Source organism: Mustela lutreola, chromosome 7 (genome assembly GCF_030435805.1).
Source record: "Mustela lutreola isolate mMusLut2 chromosome 7, mMusLut2.pri, whole genome shotgun sequence".
NCBI lineage: Eukaryota > Metazoa > Chordata > Mammalia > Carnivora > Mustelidae > Mustela > Mustela lutreola.
In genome coordinates, this window is record NC_081296.1 from 80358750 (window position 1) to 80377328 (window position 18579).

The following is an 18579-nucleotide window of genomic DNA, read 5'->3' on the forward strand; positions in this document are numbered from 1 at the left end:
GGGGAAGGGGTCCTCTCACCGAGTGGGATCATGGAGCCTCTGATGAAGGCAGCCTGGGGGCAGTAGGTGGAGAGCCCCAGGACCTGGCACACATTCAGCAGCAAGGTCAGAATACTTTTCTTCTGAGAGTTGTGTGTGGCATCTCCTCAGGGACTCCAGCTGAGACAGTGCTTCCAGTCAGGTGGATGGATGAACCCCTGCCTCCAGGGATGGAGGAGAAGTTGGAGCAACCAACATGCTGCCCTTCACCATGGACAACAGGGACCAAAGGAAAGTCCATCTGATGAGCAAGTGGTGATACATGGCTGGCTGTCATCAGCATTAAATCCCTGGGCTCAAACCCTAGACTTCTCTGCAGGGCTCCTAGTCGTCACAGCTTAAGCCGAGAGCCTCCACTCGGTATTTTACAGCATGGCACTGTGATCACAGACATTGACTCTTTAGGAGATCTTGGTGCCCTAGATGGGAATCCCAACAGTCTGTAGCAAACAAGGCAGCCCACAGTCCTCAAAAGGGTAAGGGCATGTGGACAGGCGCCCCAGCACTGACACAAGCTCTTCTTGGGGTGTCCCAAATAGGGAGATGATGCAAGTCCACCCCTTTCCAAATGCTTTTTGCTTTCTCAATACAAGTCTCTCCAGAACAGTGCTCTTCTTGGCCCCCTGATGTAAGCAAGGCAGGGAGGCAAAAGGGGGCCCATCACAGGATCCCATATACATGCCCCCCTCTGGCCAAGACACCTGGATAGCAGACTCGGCTCTGATTGGGCAGCTCAGTAGCAGCGGGTGGGTCCAGAGGAAGAGGCGGCATCAGCGATTGGCCAGTTGGGCAGGGTTATATTTTACGGGCGGATTACCGTACATGAGGTACTTGGACAAAGTTTTACGGGGAAGAAGGACCTTGTAATAAATAATATTCTGCACATCAAATCACTTTCACCGGCCCCCACCCCCGCAACACACACCAAAGAAAGGCTACACACACGACAGTCCCTCCCATCCTGTTACCCCGCTCCCAAACCCAGCTAATTCTTTATCTATTACTTTAAGAGACAGAAGACTTCGCTGGCTCTGATGGGGGGAGTCCCCATGAATTGGGTGCAGGATACGAGATAACATATATGCTAAAAAAGGAAGCAGAGGAGTCAGAGATATATGGAGAAGGGGCCTTTGGGATCACCCCAAGTGCGGGCTTCTTAAGTAGCTATATCTCTCCGATATGACCACTAGAGGGCAGAGGAGGAACAAAAATTCCTCAGCACAGTTCATCAGCTGAGAACCACCAAAGCCCACTAGATGGCGGTGAGCCCCCACAGGCTTTTAAAAAGGAGGGAAAGCTAACAGTTACCACAGGGAGAAGCCTGAGAGGATAGCAGGAAAACTGGGCCTGGGTGTTGGATAAAGGGCCATTAACTGACTTGTCCTTTAGTTACAAACTTCCAACAGTTTGGACTGCACTTCCCCAACAAAAAAAAGAGGAATGAATGAACCCTGTCCCCATCACAAGGGGTCTCCCTTGCTAAACCAGCGAATTCTCCCTTGGCCCTATCCTGATCCAAATCTGCCTACCCCCTCCTTTAAGCTATCCCACTGTGTAAGAGTGATTACCAAAGTGTTCTAACTCTTTCTCCTCAGCCCGCTCCTGTCCACCCACCCCAACAGGTGGCTTGGAAATTTACCTCTTTCTTCTCCTCATCTTCAGCATTGCCCTCTGGGCGGTCATCATTGCTGACTTGGTCTGCAATAGGCACGGGGGGTTCTGGAACCTCATTTTCAGGTCTGTTTTCACTTGTGTCCATGGTCACTTCCTCCTTCTCCTCACTGACAGTATGGGCAGAGGTAGGGAGGGAAGGGCAGGGAAGAACCAAGGGGAAGAGAGAGCAAGATGTTAGGTTTGGGGTCAGGAAACCCCCATGCCTCATCACTTGGGTGGGGTTGGGAGAGCTGCTTTTCAGATGAGACTAGATACTTTGCCCCCACAGGAAAACTGGAAAACTGTTTTCCTTGGGAGAAGAGCACAGATCGTAGCAACCACATCCACCCACTGCTCAGATGGGATAAAGCTGTGACATGTGGGGTCAGGACTACCAACTGTTTTTAGGCAATTCAAAAGAGTACTCTTACAAGTAAAGAAAACTGCCCTCTGAACAGTCCCTCAAATGTGACCGATTTGCCCACAACCCTATACCCTCCCTATCCCCTGGCCACAGGCATCTTTTAACAAAATTGCATGAGAAATTAAGGGAAGCCTGACTGCTTAAGACAAGAAAGAATGGCTGTGGCAAGTGATCCCACGCTTGTGTTTACAATCAACTGCTTAATAAGGCCTACCGACCCACAGGATCTGGAAACAGGAATGGAGAAATTGGGGAGGGGGGGAGGCTGTGGTTGCAGGGAAAGCAGGGCTGGTAAGGGTTCAAACTTCAGTAAGGACACTCTCATCCAAAAGGAAAAATGACAAATGCTGGAGTTTGAAGGCTCAGAGAAGAATCAGGCCACTTTTACCTTCTCAGAGGTGTAGGAATTGTTCTTACATTCAGCTTTCGCCCAGTTTCTCCCACTCCCTCATTCCAACTTCCAAGAGATAAAGAGAGCAGGCCTCCCAGTCAGGACACACCCTCCCCCACACCCTGGATCCCCTCCCCACTACAAATACTGAATCCCCCCACCCCCACTCTGAATCACACAAGTTAGCTCCCACTTCAGGGAATGAATCCCAGAGATTCAGTTAAGATAAACTATCTTCCCATCTCCTTTTTCTGTCTTCATTCGTAACTTCTATCTCTAATCTCACTCCCACTACCACCCAAAACATTAAGGGGAAAAAAAAAATCAAATTAAGATGATCAGGGACCCAAGACCCAGGAGAAGGGAAATGAAGCATCCCCACACTGAGAACCACCACCAGAAAATTCAGCATTCCCCATAGGCTGACTGACACTCAGAGGTCAGAACAGCCTCCCTAGAGCAGGCAGGGAGGGATGCACGGGAAGGGGGAGGGGAAAATCGGAACTGTGCCCCCAGCTATCCGGCACCCACAGAAACACGCGATTCAACTGCCTAAATCTAAAGAAAAGACTTATACAAAAAATACCTATTTCCCATACGGAGAGGGCAAGTTGGGCCAATTAGAAACCAGGCAGGAAGGACAAAGGGGGAAAGCAGAATGACTGAAAACAAACCAAAACGAAAAGACGGAATGAAAGCCATGGGGAAGAGGAGGAGGATGAGGTAGGCTAGAGCGGTGGGGAAAAGGGATACATGGAAATGTGAAGCTCTCACCCTTCTTTGCTTTCTGATAACATGATTTTTTTCTCCCCCTGGAAGTGCTGTTTATCCCTTTCTGGAATGGAAGAAATAACAAAAACCAAACAAAAAAAATCCTAAAAATTAAAAAAAAAAACCCACAACACCTTCCTTGTCCCAAGAGCCCACCACCTCCTCCCCAGCCACCCGATCCAGAGAGAGAAAATCGAGATGCAGCAACTGGGGATCCAAAAAATGGTAAATGGAAGGGGAGGTGGTGGTGGTGGTGGTGAGGGGAGGCTAAAATAGATCTGGCTTTTAAGAGATAAGCGTTAAGTCCTCACGGCAAACCCCGAGTTCAGCTGGATTGGTCTCTCTGGAGAAGGAGGAGGAAGAGGGCCAGGCTGCTGGTAGTGGCTGGCTCTATTGTATTGGCGGAGCGGCGGCGATCAGCCGGAGACATGCAGGGGAGCCATCTTGCCACTTACCCAGCAGCCCGTGTGTGCGGATGGGGGAGGGCCCTGCTGCAGCAGGGGAGGGGAAAGAGAAGAGGGAGGGCGCTGAGTGAGCAAGGTTCTTATCCTCTGGCAGGCCACAGGGAGCTCACTGCTGGCTCAATAGGCCTGGCCTTTTTCCTTCTTTTCTCAGGTTACAAAAGCTACCGAGGCCTAACCCCACAGGGAAAGGGTGCACTCTCCTTGTCTTCCCAGGGGGCGGGGGAGGGGGGCTGGGTGGAGAGGACATACAAAGTTACAGCTGCTTGCCTGGAAGATTCCAGAGAAAAGAAGAAAGGGAAACAGCCGAGTTTGGGAATTAAAAGTGACTAAAGAAGGAAGATAACAAAGTCAAAGTTTAAAAAGACACAGAATGGAGGGTCATGAGCAAGTTTTCATGTGCCCACCTCCTTCCATCCTAGAAGCCAGTCAGCTGTTCATGCAGGGAGGTGGGATGAGAACTGGCTCTATCCAATCACTGGAGGAGCTAGCTGGCTGCTCACCCCAAGCAATGACCACGTGTTATTACTCCAACCTGTCTTTTCTCCAGGGATGGCGGGAGGAGAGGATAGAAGAGAGCTCCTTTTTGAATTACCAGTAGAGAGGGGGAGAGAGGTCTCTGAAGAGATGACAGACAACTTTGTTTCACAGAGTCTTTAATCAGGTCACCCTGCCCTGGGGTCCACTGGAGCCAGAAAGGAAAAGGATAAACAGGGCAAGGGAACCTTGGGTAGCTGAAGCATGAAGGCCACTTCTTGGAGCAAGGGCTCCAAGGTGGGGGCTCCGAAGTAGATAGGAAGCCGGAGAGAGCTGTTACATGGGCGGTTGGTGGGGGCGGGGGGTAGAGGGCTGTCTGCTGGGCCTGAAGTGTTTGGGAACTAAATGGAAATTATTAATCATGGGCATCTTCACCAGACTAAATGTGAAATAACCTGACTCTAACCACTCAAAAAAAAAAAAAAAAAAAAAAAAACCACACTCAGTAGATGCTCAAAGACTCCTTTTTTGACTACAGAGATGCTCCTTTTGCATCCTAGCGGCAGCAGAGGTTTAACAGTAAGGTATTTAATCAAAAGCTTGGTATTTATTGTCTCATTTGTAGTATCAGAGCTTTCAGCCAGGAATAAATTTTCCTCCCCACTGCTTAGAATCTTGTACATGCTGACTACATGCTAAAGTGGTCATGTTTACACATTACTCTAAAAGTTCCCTTTCACTTAGTCATCCCTGTCTGCTCATTAAGACTGAGAGCTCTGCAGTCAAACTGGCTAGGGCCCAATCATGACCTGACCTGTTCCCACACAAGTTCTGTGACACTGGGCTAGTCTCTGATCCTGTAAAGTGGGGATCACAAAATACCTATCTTATGGAACAGTATGATAAGGCTTTGCCCTCAGAAGTCTGGCTTGGACAACATTCCAGGTCAAGGTAAGGATATGCATTAAAAACATGTACATTTAATATGCCATTTATCTCATTTGATACCACCTATGGAGCTTTTTCTGAGTTTTCTCAAAGAGTAGACTGCACTTTCTCTGATGTGAAGGCACTCAGTAGTTGGTCTGACAGGTTTTCAGCAAGGACCTCATCACTTTATAATAACCGCTGGATGACTTGCCCCACACCTCCACCTTGTAGGACTCCTCAGGGTCAGGGACTACATTTCTCAACCCTAGCCCAGGGCCTAACACAAAGAAATGGTCAGTAAATATTTCTGAACTAGGCTGTCATTGTGTGTACCAAGTGGACACTTTAATGACTGCCTGCTGATCTAAGTTTTCTTCTTCTTAAAGTAAGCTCTACACCCAATGTGGGGTTTGCACTCATGACCCCAACATCAAGAGTCGCATGCTCTCAACAGAGCCACAAAGCACCCCAAAGTTTTCTTCTTAAACATCACTTTAGATGGAATTCCCACAAGGAATGTTACCTCACAAAGAATGTTACCTTCCAACATCCTCAAATGAACTGTCTTAAAATAGTTTCAGCTGCCAATATGCCTCTCCAGAAGTAGCTTCCCTGGAGGAAAAATTTTTCTTTCATTGGAAATTCTTTCTCGTTTTTTCAAGAATGAGAATTTTATGACATTATCCTTGGCCTTCTTTAGACTCAGTGAGTTTGTGTCATCTATTTCCCCAGAAACAATTCTGTGGGATCCAGGATTCCAAAGACTTTATTTTCATAAGAAAAAGGGGAATCCTTGAAACTGCCCCCAAAAGAGACTCAAACCTACTGGTTGCAGGACCAGTCCCAAAGCCTTGTCAGCTACTTGTCAGAGGTCCACGCAGCTTTTCTTTGTAGCCCTTTTTAAACAAAAGGCATCTAGACATCTCCCTTCCCACATTTAAGTTCTTGCACAAATATTTCTGGTATCTTTGAAAAATCTGTAAAACTGCATGGGGGCTTAGGGACAGGAAACCTCTATCCATAATTGAACAGCACAAAAAGCATCTGCAGCCCAGAAGAAAAGGACAGAACTATTTGGAGATTAACAACATCACATTATAGTTCATATCTAAGATTCAGAAAAAAAGAGAAGGAAATTTCTACAGGCGTGTATGTTTGAATTTTAGTTACTGCAGAAAATTCACGAGGAGCTGAGGACCTGATATGAAATAGTGGGATGCGACTATTCTCAGGCAGTGAGTCTTAAATACAGAATACCGCAGGGGCATACTAGTTTCAAGATAACCAAGGATGATATGATTTGGGGGGTATGTCCTTAGATTCCAATTTCTCAGTAAGCAAATACCATTGATGATCACCAATAAATTCTACTTTTAAAAATTATGCATTACTGGCATACTGGTACTGTGGGTTCCCTGGAGTGACCATTACATTGTCATATTGGCTTAAAGGACTATTTTCTTCCTTGTACTTAGGCAAAAGGACAAATAAACATAATAAGCCAAAAGCCAAAAGCCGCTATTGCCTGCAAGGGTTGTGTACTCAGAAGGTTGTATTAAGAAAAATTCAGGTTTGCATCAACTACTGCTGGATAATACAGTTGCTCACATGTTAAGTTCTTTTTTATCCCCTATTATTTTTTTTTTAATGTAAAAACAGAGTAGCATCATATTCTGCTGTATGAAGACACTTTTGTTATATCCATAGCAGGCAGAAGACTGGATTTTGGAACATGGCTCAACTGAAATAGGACTGAGGGCCACAAATTCCTGTTCCAAGCAATGACAAGATACCTTACCTCATAAATTAACAATTCCTCAGGGCACAATCAGAATCAGAATGGATTTAACAAAGCACAGAAAAAGTTAGGCAAGCTCTTCCAGGTGCTGACAGGTCCTTGAAGTCTTTTTTTTTTTTTTTTTTTTTTAACATTTTACTGATTCAACAGGCCCCAGCTCCGTCTCTTGTTGAGACAGATAGGAAAACCAAGGTGAAGCCACAAGTAGTCTTTTCCATTTAGCACTGTTGATCCCACTTTTAAAATTGGCCAGAGGCTCCAGAGGTCACCAGACTGAAAACTAGGACTCTAGAGGAGTGAAAGACTAGGACGACTGGTGTGAATCAGATGCAGTATGGCTTCCAGAAATGGAGGTAAAACTCTTCAAGAGTCATTTACCAAATCCAGTGCCAGAATAGCCTATGAGTTTAGGCCCTTGGGCATGTCTTTTTATTAGGCTGCTGAATAGACCATCTGGGAGACAGGCAGAGGGAAAGGGGATGTGTGTGAGTTACTCCTGAACTCAGACTGCATTTCTCACCTATAAGCTGCTTCACTGAAGCTTGCCTAGGCAACAATGGACAGTCTGTATTTCCCCAGGGTGCCACTTGCCTATCACCTTGTTGGAATTAATGTGACTAGATTACCTGTCATAAAGTGGAAAATCAAAGGCACCTTTACGTGGGGAGAAAAACTCTGTACAGGACTCCGAGTTTCAAGTGCCTTGGACTTGCATGCTAAAGTCCAGAAATAAAGATGCTTCAAAACAGCATCAAGTGCTATTTTGTTGCCAGGATTTCATACACCCACTAAATTTCAGGGCAAGCAAAAACCTTCTTAGAAAATTACTTGCTTCCCAAAGTGTAAAGGAGGCAGCTCCTCAGGCCCAATTACTAGTAGGTTGTCAACACCTACTTCAAAACTGCCATTATACAAAGGACATGCTGCAGCCCCTTGGGATGGGGTAAGGAAGGTAAGGTATCTCTGGTTGATCGATATGGAAGGGAAGGTGTCACCCCATTTCCTCATCGATGGTGTAGCTGGGGAATCCTGAACACCTTCCAGAATCCGCGGGGTTTTCACTTTATGGTCCTAGAAGAAAAACCCTCTCCAAAGGATAATGTACCCTCCCCAAAAGGGAAAAACAAAACTTTTCAAAGGAAGTAGAGTGAACTTTTGACTTTCAACGAAAAAAGTAATGGCCACAAGATGGCAGCAGAGACAAGACTATTAGAATAGACAGTAGTGAAGGTGTATCCCAAGGCAAAAGCTATACAGATAGTAAGGAGTACAAAACTAGTATTAATGTCATCAGGAAATAAGATAATAAATCATGTCACCTGCCCTCCACCCTCCAAAATCAGTCTGAAACGCTCAGAAGAGTGTAAATTATTAGACTTTTACATAAAGGGAAAAAGCATACTGGTAGTATTAGTGTTAAAAAGACATAAAACCAACCGAGAACAACTTTAGGCAGCCAACTGTCTAAACTGGATGTTCACTAAAGAAGCACAGGATTCTTGATGTCTAAAAGCTAAGCAATCTTGGGACGCCTGGGTGGCTCAGTTGGTTAAGCAGCTGCCTTCGGCTTAGGTCATGATCCCGGCGTCCTGGGATCGGGTCCTGTATTGGGCTCCTTGCCCCGCGGGGAGCCTGCCTCTCCCTCTGACTCTGCCTGCCACTCTGCCTGTGCACTCTCTCTCTCTCTCTCTGACAAATAAATAAATAAAATCTTAAAAAAAAAAAGCTAAGCAATCTTATTTCCACAATGTTTTGCTTTTCATTTCCCTTGGGACTCTAAAGCCAGGAATTTGGGTTCAATGGCTTCTTAACGTATGTATAGTACCTAGCTCAGAATAATGAATGATATAGCTATTCTTACTTTTACTTTTCTAGAACTAAATATAAGGAATAAAAACTCACATTAACTATGTAAATGGTAAAAATCAATCCAAAGGTCCCAGAAACAAACTTCTGGTTGACAGATGCTTCATATTTTGCTGTACTGTATCCATAAAAACTAAGATAGACTATGCTTAATAAAAAGATGGCTAGCAACTAAGGAAAACAACAGAAACTCAAAACACCTCTCTGTGCCTTTCTTGGTAGACTCTTGACATCCTTTATTAAAGTGTGTTCCCAGGCTCAGATATAGCTGGTAAATATGAGTTAAACACTGAGTTAAAATGCCCTGAGTCAACTCCCTTACACAGCCCTGAGTTTGGAAATCAAAGCCTCCGCTATTTGCTCCTTAAAGGAACTATTTTGGTCAGATGATCCCAGATAAGCTCTCTAACCACCACTTTTCAGAGTATCTTAAGAAAGTCGGTGGTGCCTCTCAATGTAACTGAAGCCTAGCCTTTGTCCAGATAAAGCTCTGCCTTTACGTTTTAAAAGGAAACTAGGACTGCTTAGTCAAAGAACCCCAGGGAGCAAAGAACTACTCCACACTGCCAGTTCCCTGTTATACCCCAGCTGAGAGAGATTACTTACACAATATGATGAATCCTTTCTGATTCTGGTAGGTGAGCGGTCTGGGTCTCTGAGGTTTGGGGCTGTGTGGCAGCTGGTGGCTCTGCCTCTTCAGCTTCACATTTCTTTGGGCTCCCCTGTCAGAACAAACATAGCAAAACACCCATAGCAACAAACTTAAATCTGCTTGGTTCCTTTTTTTTAAGCTGGAGCTGGTAAAAGGCAAAGCAGGACTTCCATAGTGGCAGCTCCACACTTAGCCCTATAGATCTTTGTTATTTTTGTTTAGAAAGTGGAATGGAATGCTGCTTAAGGAATTTCTATGCCAGCAATCATTTTATTAGACTTCTTCTTTGAGAGAACTAAGAAAAGCCTTCCTCTGGGGCAGAAAAAAGGATGACACTCTGTGGAAGTGACCCTGGGAGCCCTGGAGAGGAGGACCTTGCTGCCTAGCCTCATATAGAGCTTTCATGAACTAGGGGGTTGGAACGGAGGTCACTGGAATCATACAGGTATCCCCAACCATCTATATTTCTACTGAACCTTATCCAGACTGACCTTCCAGTTTTATAGCTAAGACAAAAGGGAAAATCATGCCTAATCCTCCATTTCCTTCTAGGGAGGGGCATAATAGCCTACCCGCTCAGGCTGTAACCTCTGGGTCACATGCTTTTCAGCTGGCTCAGGTTGGCTCAAACGCCTCGCTCGGATAGAGGATGAGGTGGAAGTCCTGTCCTTTGGCTCAAGGACCTGCAGTTGTGGCACTGGTGGAGTTGCAACCTCCTGACCAGAAGAGGGATCTTTGGTTTCAGTGTAGCTGGTGCTGCTGTCCCTGGAGACTCCAGGGCTCAGAGACTAAAGAAATGAAGCACATAAGGCAAATTATTTTATATGGTATATATTCAGTACATCACTGAGTCTTCCAACTTCCGCTGACTCAATTTAATACTTTGGACCCTTCCCTCCCTATGTTTATTCCTCCTTGAATTCGTGATCTCCTTGACTTCCTAGAGTATTCAGCAAATTAAGTCCCAACTATGTGCTAGAATACTAGGATACACATGTAAAAAGGCCTGCACATATCTTCAAGTTTATAGTCTAGTGAAGACAGATAAAGGATTCAGCTTTGGAATCCAAGGGACTCAAAAAAATTAAAAGGACTCTGTTTAGGGATTGATGAATTAAAAATTAGATTCTGAAAAGATGGGAAAGTAATCACTGACCTGGGGAGTAAAGGAAGCTTTTCCCATTCCTGACAGAAATCATAATAGGTTCTCCTGGGGTTGAAAAACACTGGAATACAAACAAAACACCAACGCACCCAGGATTCTCCCACACTTACTTTTCTGCTGTTGCTTGAAGCTGAACGAGAACGGGAACGGGAACGGGAACGTGACCTGGACTCTGATGTTGATCGGGAGCCCATCTCGGATCTGCCACGAGGGTTGGTGTGAGTACGTGCCCGAGATACATCTCTCTGCTTGGATCTTGGAGATGAGTGAGACTGAGAGCCTGAGCTGTCAGGAGAGCGAGATCTTGATCTAGAACTGGAGGATGAAGAGGAGGACCGGCTTGAGGAGGAGTCAGCTGACTCTTTCAATCTGTGGCTTGGGAGAAGGGTATGAGAAGCCCTTCTACCTTCCTTCTGTTCCAAAGACAGCTGTTTCAGAGATTCCTCGGTGATCCCTTTGGCCGGTGCTAATTCCTCGATTTTAAGAGGGAGTGGTTGAGCAGATTTTTCTGCCTCAGTTTCAAGACCCTTCTGGGTTGAGCATTCAGCTAGTGTGCTTTTCTGAACTAGAGGCAGGACACTCTCCTCTGGCACTTGCTCTGTTTGAGTTTCTGCTTTGGTGTCTGCAGGACTTGACAAAGGAGATAGGCCTCCCACCAGCTGGACAGTATGCTGAGATATTAACAGCTCCCTGACCTCAGCATCTGTATTAGGAGGAGAGAGCTGAGTGAGGACAGGGGGAGCTGGGCCTTCCATGGGCTCTATTTCTTCTTCACTCTGGAGTTGTGTAGTAGGTGGTGGAGAAGATGCTTCCTTGGTAAGTAAAGGTGGGGGAGTTTCCTCCTCATTGGCATTTTGCTCTGGTTGTAGCACAAGAGGGGCCTTTTCTAGATCTTCAGTCAGTCGAGGGGGGGAAGGAGACTTTGATTTTTCCTCCAAGCCTTTTGAAGATTTTATTTCCTTTTCTTCTTTCTCAAAAGGAAAAACTGTTTTCATTTCTTTCTCCTGCTGATGTCTGGCCATATGACTTCTTCTGGCTTCTTCCTGGGACCTTGTGACTCTTCCTCCTCTCTCTAACCCCTCCTGTTCCTGGGATCTTATGGTTTGGGGTCTCTCATCTATCATCTCCTCTGGTTTTACTCTGGGCAACTCTTCCCCCTCTTCTGCTTCCTCAAACTGTTTCAGGACTGGTGCATCCCTAGATTTTTGTCCTTCATCCTCCTCTTCCTCTTCCTCCTCTTCTTCCTCTTCCTCCTCCTCCTCTTCTTCCTCCTCTGTTTTCAAATTTCTATCTGCTCTGACCCTCAGATTTCTGGAAGGTGTTTCTTGATCTTCTTCCTCCTCAGCCACCTGGCTACACTCAGAGAGTTTAGCTGCTCTTGCCTAAAAGAAAAGATATACAATGGATCCAAGTATCTTTGCTCACTATCAGAGGGGAAAGGGTCTTTCAGGAGATACACATAGGAAGGAAAAACTCAATGATACAGGCTTGCATCTACACAAACAAGTGTGCCAGTAAACAAGCACGACCTATCAAACTCTTATGGGGATCAAAACAGAGTACAATAATGAAACTGCTACTAGTTCATTTTTTAGTTTCAAGCTTTAAAAATAAATACAAACTGAACATCTAGAAAGTGGCAAGGGGGTGGGGGAACCAACCTATCATTGCTTAATGTAATTATTTATATCATTTTAGTATATTTAATTTTTTTCCCCATCGTTTCTTTTCCATACTCATAATCATACCACAATACACTTTTGTGTTTTGCCCACTTAACACTGTATCATATGGCTTTAAAGTTCTAATTGAATAACTGTATCTTTTCTAATAATGTACTTTAATAATACAGACCAGCCTGTTAACTTTCATAATTTAGTTTTGATTTTTATATATTTGCTTAGAAATCTGAGTAGACCTAATCGAAAAACAAAAAAATAGTTCTTTTGTCTGGGCTGCCCATATACCACCCAGACTGAGAAGACCTGGACACTTTGGGGGCCACTGGGGTCACAGCCACATCAGCAAACACTGAAGTCAGAGAAGGCCAGGGTAATGCTGGGGCACACATCATCACGTGATCAATTTCAACAAATATCACCCAAGTTACTCTGGAAACGTTGGTATGAGGCATGAGCACTTAAAGAGGAACCAGAGCTTCTGCCCATCTGTCAACCTTGACAAATGGTGGACCTCCATCAGTTAGAAGACACGGGTAAAGGCTGCCAGAAACAAGCCTAGACCTGCTCCTATCCCTGATGTGGTGCACTCAGGCTACTAGGAAGTTTTGGGAAAGAGAAAGCTCCCCAAACAGCCTGTCATCGTGAAGGCCAAATTTCTGAGTAGAAGAGCTGAGGAGAAGATGAAGGGGGTTGGAGGGTGCTGTGTCCTGGTAGCTTGAAGCCATCTGGAAAAAGGTTCATTAAATGCCAACAAATACTTTTGGAAAAAAACAAAAAAAAAAAAAAAAAAGAAAAATGAACAAAAAGTACCCCCCCCCCGCCAAAGAAAAAACCCACAATGAGATAAAGAGGAGTACTACAGAAATGTAAAGAGACACAAACTTTGAAAAAGTCCAAGGAAGAGGAGCAGGAGATACCCAAAGCAGTACTTAAAGAAGTGACAGATGCTTTAAGAGGTATTTGAGTTACCTGTCTGACCCTGGATGATCGTCTTTCTCCTTTTCTTGGTTTATCATCATCAGATTCACCTTTCTCTTCAGAAACAGAGGAGCTTTTTCCTATCAAATGAAAGAAAATCAAGTCAGATTCATGGCATAAACATTCATTCAAGAATGCTTTCTAAAATTCAATCACAGCATATGAACTCGACGATACATATCTGTATTAATTAAACTACGTGAGGGACTATATGAAGTTCTAAGGTGGGGGGTGGGGCGGGCGCCTAGGTGGCTCAGTTGGTTAAGTGTCTGACTCTTGGCTTTGGCTCGGGTCATGATCGCAGGGTCCTGGGACCAAACCCTGTGTTGGGCTCCACACTCAGTGGGGAGTCTGCTCCAGGATTTTCTCTCTCCCTCTGCCCCTCTCCCTCCTCACATATGCGCACTCACTTGCTTGCTCCCAAAAATAAAGAAATAAATCTTAAAAAATAATTAAGTTCTAAGGGTCTTATTAATAATTCCTGCTGTGCACATCTGGAATATTTTCAGTATCTCAAAGCCAATTCACATATTACAAACAACTGGAAAATAATCATTGGTGGCTTCATAACTACCAGGGGCTTCAAACTGTCTTGCAGGGATGTACAAAGTGTACTTATTTCTATAAAATGTTTTGTCACCATTTTTCTGGATTGCCTATTGCAACCACTAGTTTTGAACAAAATAGGATGATTAACAGTTCGCGAAACAACAATCCTATGAAATAAAGTACTTATAAAATGAATTGTTTTTAGGTCCTAAAGTTCCTAGAAATTACTTCAAGACACTGGACAGGGCTTCAGAAATGGGCCCTCTCAATTATGTCTTTACATGAAAAGCTCAAAGTGAGATTTCTTTTTGAAGGGAAAAATAAGGGGCGCCTGGGTGGCTCAGTGGGTTAAAGCCTCTGCCTTCAGCTCAGGTCATGATTCCAGGGTTCTGGGATGGAGCCCCCGCATCAGGCTCTCTGCTCAGCAGGGAGCCTGCTTCCTCCTCTCTCTCTGCCTGCTTCTCTGCCTATCAAATAAATAAATAAAATCTTTAAAAAAAAGAAAAAAAGAAAGAAAAAATAAGTTTAAGAAAGCTTGAAAACCATCAATCTAGGTCATTTCAAATAATAACTCCATATAAAACTGGAAAAAAAATTTCATTCACATTCCATGAATGAAGTTAACTGTGCATAAATCACTTAAACAATTTAATCTTGGGGCACTTGGGTGGCTTAGTTGGTTAAATGTCCAACTCTTGATTTTGGATCAGGTCATGATCTCAGGGTCATAAGACTGAGCCCTGCATTGGGCTCCGCACTGAGCACGGAGCCTGTTTGACATTCTCTCTCTCCTCCTTCTGCCCCTCCTCACTCTCCTGCAAGTGCTCTTACTTTTTTTTTTTTTTAAAGATTTTATTTATTTATTTATTTGACAGAGAGATCACAAGTAGGCAGAGAGGCAGGCAGAGAGAGAGAGGAGGAAGCAGGCTCCCTGCTGAGCAGAGACGCAGGACTCGATCCCAGGACCCTGAGATCATGACCTGAGCCGAAGGCAGCGGCTTAACCCACTGAGCCACCCAGGCGCTCCTGCATGTGCTCTTATTCTTAAAACAAAATACAAAAAAAGGACCAACAACCAGGCTGTGGTCTAAATGTCTTGACCAAAAAAGGGCAGAAATGAACTGAAAGATTTCTAATATTCCTACCAGTATTAAAATATTACACAAAATATGGGGTGCCTGCGTGGCTCAGTGGGTTAAAGCCTCTGCCTTCGGCTCAGGTCATGATCTCAGGGTCCTGGGATAGAGCCCCAGGCTCTATAGGGCTCGCTGCTCAGAGGGGAGCCCGCTTCCCCTCCTCTCTCTGCCTGCCTCTCTGCCTACTTGTGATCTCTCTGTCAAATAAATAAATAAATAAAATCTTTAAAAAAAAAAATCACACAAAATAGCAATGCAGATATTGATGGGAGCCAGTTTAGAAAACAGCTTTAAGATAAGTATATTCCAGATACATAGTTAGATTGGGCTCAATTTTAATATAGTACAAAAGGCTTAAATAAACCATGAAACCATATCCTAGACTAAACTGGTACAACTAAAACAGATGGTGTTTTATTTTTATTATTATATTATTATTAGATGGCTTATATTATATATACACATATATATTATATATACTATTATCAGATGGTTCCAACCCAAGGTCTTGTTTCTATATCCCGACAATCTAAAAGGAATTAGTCTTTGCTCCTGTAATTAAAAGAAGAAACAGAAAATGAACTAAAAGACTGCACATATTCTGTAAAACTTTACTCCATGATCACTTTACTCACAGGATCTCTGAATATATACCATTTCATATCTGGGTTAGTGAATAAAGACTTGCATTATGGGTGTCTGTACAGGATCTATGGTTAGGATATTCAGTAACAAGCCAGATTCTCTAGCAAACACTGAGGGATAATCTGTAAGAAATTAATAATGTGGTGATTGTAATAATTAATAATTAAATTAAATAACCTGGATTATTTAATTAATAAATTAACCAATAATTAAATAACCTGGAATAGGTTAAATTACAACATGAGTAAAACCGAAAAGAAAACTGTTTTCCATTAATTTTAGATAAAGCTCCTCTACAAGTTTAAAATAACCAATTTTTATAGTTTAACAAAAAAGAAAAAATAAGGTAGAGGCTAGGGGGTAGGATGAACAGGCAGAGCAGAGAGGATTCTTACAACGGTGAAAATACTCTATGATACTGGAATGATGGATATGTCATATACATCTGTCCAAACCCATAAAAGGTACAACTTAAAAGTGAACCATTAAGGTAAAATGTGGATCTCAGGTGATTATGACTTGTCAATGTAGGTCCTTCAGTTTTAAGAAATGTACCACAATGGGGGCACCTGGGTGGCTCAGTGGGTTAAAGCCTCCGCCTTTGGCTCAGGTCATGATCCCAGGGTCCTGGGATGGAGCCCCGCATTGGGCTCTCTGCTCAGCAGGGAGCCTGCTTCCCCTTCCCTCTCTCTGCCTGCCTGTGATCTCTGTCTGTCAAATAAATAAAATCTTAAAAAAAAAAAAAGAAAGAAAGAAAAAGACATGTACCACAATGATGGAGGAATGTTGTTAATGGGAGACACTATGCATGTGAGGGAGTAGAAGGCATACTGGAAATCTCTGTACCTTCCTCTCAATTTTGCCATGAACCTAAAACCATCTAAAAAAATGTCCTGAGGGGTGCCTGGCTGCCTCAGTTGGTAGAACATGAGATTCTTAATCTCAGGGTTATGAGTTCAAACTCCATGTTGAACATTATTTTTATAAAATTTTTTTTAAAACGTCTGAAATTCATCCAGATACTTAAGAATTTAAAAACATAAATAAAAATAAAAAAAGAAGGGGCGCTTGGGTGGCTCAGCTGGTTAGTGTTGACTCTTGATTTCAGCTCAGATCATAATCTCAGGGTCATGAGATCGAGTCCTTTTGAAGCCTGCTTAAGATTCTTTCTCTCACTCTCCATCCGCGCCTCCCTATCCCCTTGCATAGTATACTATCTCTCTCTCTCTCAAAAAAAAAAAAAGTTAACTAGGTCAGAGGGACAATAAATATCTGAATATTGCAGATATTTTAAGCTTTACAAAGACAAAGAAAGGTGAGGAAGATTATAGAGCAAAGTTTCAACTGCGATTTTGTTTTTAGTTTGTGAGACTATAAATTGTTTAAAAACTTGGTTTTTCTTCTAGTTTTTCCAAATTTTCTTTAATACATACTACTTTTTATAATAAAATATTATTTAAAAGGATAAAATCCTATCCTCTGGAGAAAAAATACACCCTTCAAATCCTATGAACAGCTAAAATTCATAGGCCTAGCCAACCCAACTACTGGCTTTTATCACTGCAATTCTTTTTTATTTTATTTTATTTATTTGAGAAAGATAGATAGTGAGCAATGTGCGTAAGCAGGGGGAGTAGCACATGGAGAGAGAGGGAGAAGTAGGTTTCCTGCTGAGCAGGGAGCCCAATGTGGGGTTCCATCCCAGGACCCTGGGATGGGCTTAAGAAGGCAACCAACTGAGCCACTCAGGCATCCCTATCACTGCCAAGTTCTATCCAAGAAACATTCTCTTTGTTTTCTTTCTTTCTTTCTTTCTTTTTTTTTTTAAGATTTTATTTATTTATTTGACAAACAGAGAGCACAAGTCAGCAGAGAGGCAGGCAGAGAGAGACGAGGAAGCAGTCTCCCTGCTGAGCAGAGAGCCCGATGCGGGGCTCAATCCCAGGACCCTGGGATCATGACCTGAGCGGAAGGCAGAGGCTTTAACCCACTGAGTCACCCAGGTGCCCCTCTCTTTGTTTTCTTATTAATTTAAAAACAGGAGTTATATGCACATATTTAAAGCCATACTAAAGATGCTTTGTGGTGAATAACAAGTTCTCCATAAGCACTTATACACTCTGTATAAACAAATGTGATTTTAAGGGGTAAGAAAAAGACATGTTTTATGAAGTTGGTCAGAGATAAATGTGTCAAAGAGTTCTAGAGCTGTGATTTTAAAATTAGGTATGTACAAGTAAATAGCCTCTTTCTCCACCTATCGAAAGCTGAATGCTGTTCTATTGGATCATAATGTTGTTTTGATGCTGTAAAACTGCAATGATAGGAGTCTAGGTGACTGCTTCTCTGGAAGCACTTAAGTAATAAGTCATCAAAGAGATGTAGCCTCTTTAGAAAGTTTTGGTCATGACTGTTTTGGAAAAAAAAAAAAAAAAAAAAAAAAGACAACTGGAGGGGACCCTTAGACATAAAACGGGAAATCAGTAAGCAGCACATAAAGAAGAAAAACAAGATAATGAAGAAATGAGGAATTACATTCTAGCTCCCTGTAAGGAAGTGAACTGATGCAGACAAGCTTCTGGGAAAGGTGACATCTTCTATTATGGGCACATGGCCACATTAAGTGTCTTAAACCAAGTGTTAATAATATGTGATATGTAGAAACTGAGCACTTTTAGCAAAGGGTGGAGCCAATGCAAGTTAAGAAATGTATTTCAGGAGTTGAAAAGCAAGGGTAAATGTAAGATTTCCAAGATTCCAAAGCCAGAAGCCTTCAGGCTGCTAGACAATAGAGAAGTGAAGAATGTTTATAAGGGCCATACAGGAAAATACTGTCTTCATTCTAGAAGACAAATCCTTGGATATGAGTAAGAAGCAGGAATTAAGAGAATGGAGGGAGACCGGGCAATGACACCAAACCTGAATCAGACTCATGTTAGCTGAGTAACTTAACTAGCATTTC

The 18579-nt window shown here is 43.3% G+C and overlaps 1 protein-coding gene across 4 annotated transcripts in view; it reads right to left on the reverse strand.

The window, feature by feature from the left end:
• ACIN1 (apoptotic chromatin condensation inducer 1) overlaps nt 1–18579 on the reverse strand; it is a 34453-nt gene that overhangs the window by 7750 nt on the left and 8124 nt on the right. For 2 of the 4 annotated variants that reach the window (XM_059181641.1, XM_059181640.1), the window contains exons 5-9: nt 13279–13367; nt 10738–12009; nt 10035–10250; nt 9417–9532; nt 1679–1820 (exon numbers count right to left, since the gene is read on the reverse strand). In XM_059181641.1, the coding sequence (XP_059037624.1) occupies nt 1679–1820; nt 9417–9532; nt 10035–10250; nt 10738–12009; nt 13279–13367 (1835 nt within the window). Of the gene's footprint in view, nt 1–1678; nt 1821–3281; nt 3343–3589; nt 3743–9416; nt 9533–10034; nt 10251–10737; nt 12010–13278; nt 13368–18579 lie in introns of those variants that run through there. The other 2 variants (XM_059181642.1, XM_059181643.1) reach the window with 2 other exon arrangements.